General features: G+C 42.9%; 1 protein-coding gene across 1 annotated transcript; it reads right to left on the reverse strand.

The window, feature by feature from the left end:
- Positions 1-1,304: 1,304 nt before the first annotated feature.
- Positions 1,305-2,348, reverse strand: LOC118635502 (melanoma-associated antigen B2-like). Its single transcript, XM_036270157.1, has one exon. The coding sequence runs from the start codon at positions 2,346-2,348 to the stop codon at positions 1,305-1,307; it is 1,044 nt and encodes a 347-aa protein (XP_036126050.1).
- Positions 2,349-2,762: the final 414 nt, after the last annotated feature.

Here is a 2,762-nt window from a genome sequence, read left to right on the forward strand (position 1 = left end):
TATGAGCCCCATGAATTTTGGCATATTACCACACTCAAACTCGGAGCCTCAGGCTGTCCTACGTACATTGAGTCTGACAAGCCCTGCCTTATACGACTGATGGGATATATGGAATGAATACAAAACATCTGTCACAATGCCTGTATTGTACTGAGACATTAGGGAATGGCATTCATTACTATGATTATCTCTGACCTCAGAAGTTATCATCTATCCAGATGGATTTTTTTAAATCTAAAAAATGTCAGAAAATATAGTTTTCTAGAATAAAAAAAAAAAAAAAAAATTCCCGATGGAACAAAATTCTGTTTAGCAATGAAAAAGAAGCAATATGCTATCTCTACCACTCTTGACTCACCTTTTCACTTGTTCCTTAAAAAGTGGTGAGTATCTCACCCTCAGCTGTAATGATAGCTTCTCCAACAATCTATAATTGCATGAGCAGGGGCAGGGGCAGGGTCTTCTTTGCCTAAACATTCCAAAGAGCGGATGCTCAATTAATGATTGTGTAAAATAAAAGCCATGAACCAAGAGGTCGGATTCATTAAGATTTATATTCTTAAATATTCTTGAAGAATATAAGCAAATCCAGATACATATCTTATTAATTTATAAAACAAAAGATACCTGTACTAAGGCAAACAAGAAGTGATCAGTCTTATATAAGTACTACGTCTTTACCCATTCATACAGAGATGAATAATTCCATGTCTTGACTGTAACAAATAATGTTGAGCACAGGATAGGAAATATAGTTGATAATATTGTAATAACTACATATGGTTCAGATGGGTACTGGTCATATGACGGTTGGCACATTGTTAGTTCTATAAAAGTCTAATCACTATGTTGTACAACTGTAAGAATATAATATTGTATGTCAACTGTAATAAAAAATTAAAACAGAAGTGTCCAATTTTTACTTTATCTATCTATAGACATCTATATATCTTACTATCTACTATTCCCAACTATTTTAGGGTAAAGGTGGCTCACATCTCAAACATTGTCCCATCCCAAAGCCATTTTATCTTGTTCTGGATCACAAATGATCAAAGGATTTCCAATTTCTATTTCCAAAACAAAACTCTTATTCCTCACCCGTTTAAGGGTTATAAAATGTGTGATCCAAGTCATTCACAAACTTATATTCTGGATTTAAATAAACATCCTGTCTAAAAGAACAACATTTGAAGATGCAAAAAAAATAAGCCCCTGCACATATAGGCCAACAAGATATTTTGCATATTAGGAAGTTGCTTAACAAGACTTTCCGAACAAAAACTGAAGATTCTACCTCGACATCACTGATGTTGAGGGTTGCAGCTTGATTTGGCCCTGGAGCGCCTGCTGGCCTTGGAATGAGTGCCAGCCATGGGTGCAGCTTTGGCTCTGGTTCGGGCTCTCTCTTCCTCATCTTTCAAAGCCTCTTCATAATGTGGCACAAAGGCACTCGGGACAGAATCATTGAGCTTGGCCAAAAACTCCAGGATTTTCATCTTGCTGGTCTCAGCATGGGCTCTTGGGCCCCACAGGAACTCATAGCGTGGACGATCAACGCTGGGCACCCGTCGGTACACCAGGTATTTTTCCTGCACCAAATCTTCGGTGATAAGCTTCCTGGGCTCCCCAAATATGACGTGAGTCTGTCCATCATAGACGCCCATGATATTCAGGAATTCCCAGATCGCCTCCTCAGAGGCGCGGTTGCCATTCAAGAAGATGACACCCAGGAGAGGCATCAGAATCGCTTTTGTAGGAAATCTGAAGCCGCTGCTCAGGCTCTCATTGCTGGTATCATCTTGATTGTCGATAAGGGTGTAGAAGTTACTGTTAGGCTTGACTTCTTTCAATTCTAGGCCATAGACCAGATCCATGTGCTCAGAGACTCTCCTGAGGATCTCAGGGAAGTCCTTCCTGAACCATTTGTGCACTATCTTCAGCATGTCTGTCTTTTTAATGGGCTCCTTCTTTTTATATTGATACAGCAGATACTCTACCAACAGAGTTGACTTCTGAGTCAGAAGATCTTGGCCAGAGCCTTCAGTGGAAGTTGAGGCCCTGGAAGATTTTTTACTTTTCTGTAAATGGCCTTTGGCTTTTACAGCAGCTCTTTCGCATGACGTGCCTGCAGCAGCACTGGAGGTGGCTGGGGCACTTGGAGGTGCCTGGACAGTGCCAGCTGCAGTGGAGCTTGAGGGAGCGTCCCCCAAAAGAGAAGAGGAGGAGCAAGCGGCCTCTTCTTTCTCTCCTGAAGTGGCCTGAACACTTGTAACACCTTGGTTCTCAGCTCTATTTTGGCTGCGTTTCTCACGAGCACGAAGCTTACTCTTGTGACCACGAGGCATGATGGTTGTTGTTCAGGCAGTAGACAGGAGCGTGGGCCAATGGACAGATGATTTGGGCACCTGGAGGATAAACAATGAGATTATATGAGCACCTGCAACAAGCAGTTTCCACCTGGGCTTTTTAGGAGGATGCCTCCTCAGGCCTCCTCGAAGGTGCTACTCTAGGAACCCACAAGGCTGTTGTTCTTGGCAGTCTGTCTCTCAAGAATCCCACAGAGGCCTGGCCAGTTTGGCTTAGTGACTGGAGCTTTGGCCCATGGACCAGAGAGTCCCAGTTTCAATTCCAAGGGCACCTACCTCAGTTGCAGTTTGTCCCCAACCCTGCTTGGGGTTGCATGGGTGGTGACCACTCGATGTGTCTCTCTCACATCGATGTTTCTCTGTCTCTCTTTCTCCCTCTCTCCCTCCCACTCT

The sequence above is a fragment of the Molossus molossus genome, unplaced genomic scaffold (assembly GCF_014108415.1).
Source record: "Molossus molossus isolate mMolMol1 unplaced genomic scaffold, mMolMol1.p scaffold_m16_p_2, whole genome shotgun sequence".
Taxonomy (NCBI): Eukaryota; Metazoa; Chordata; class Mammalia; order Chiroptera; family Molossidae; genus Molossus; species Molossus molossus.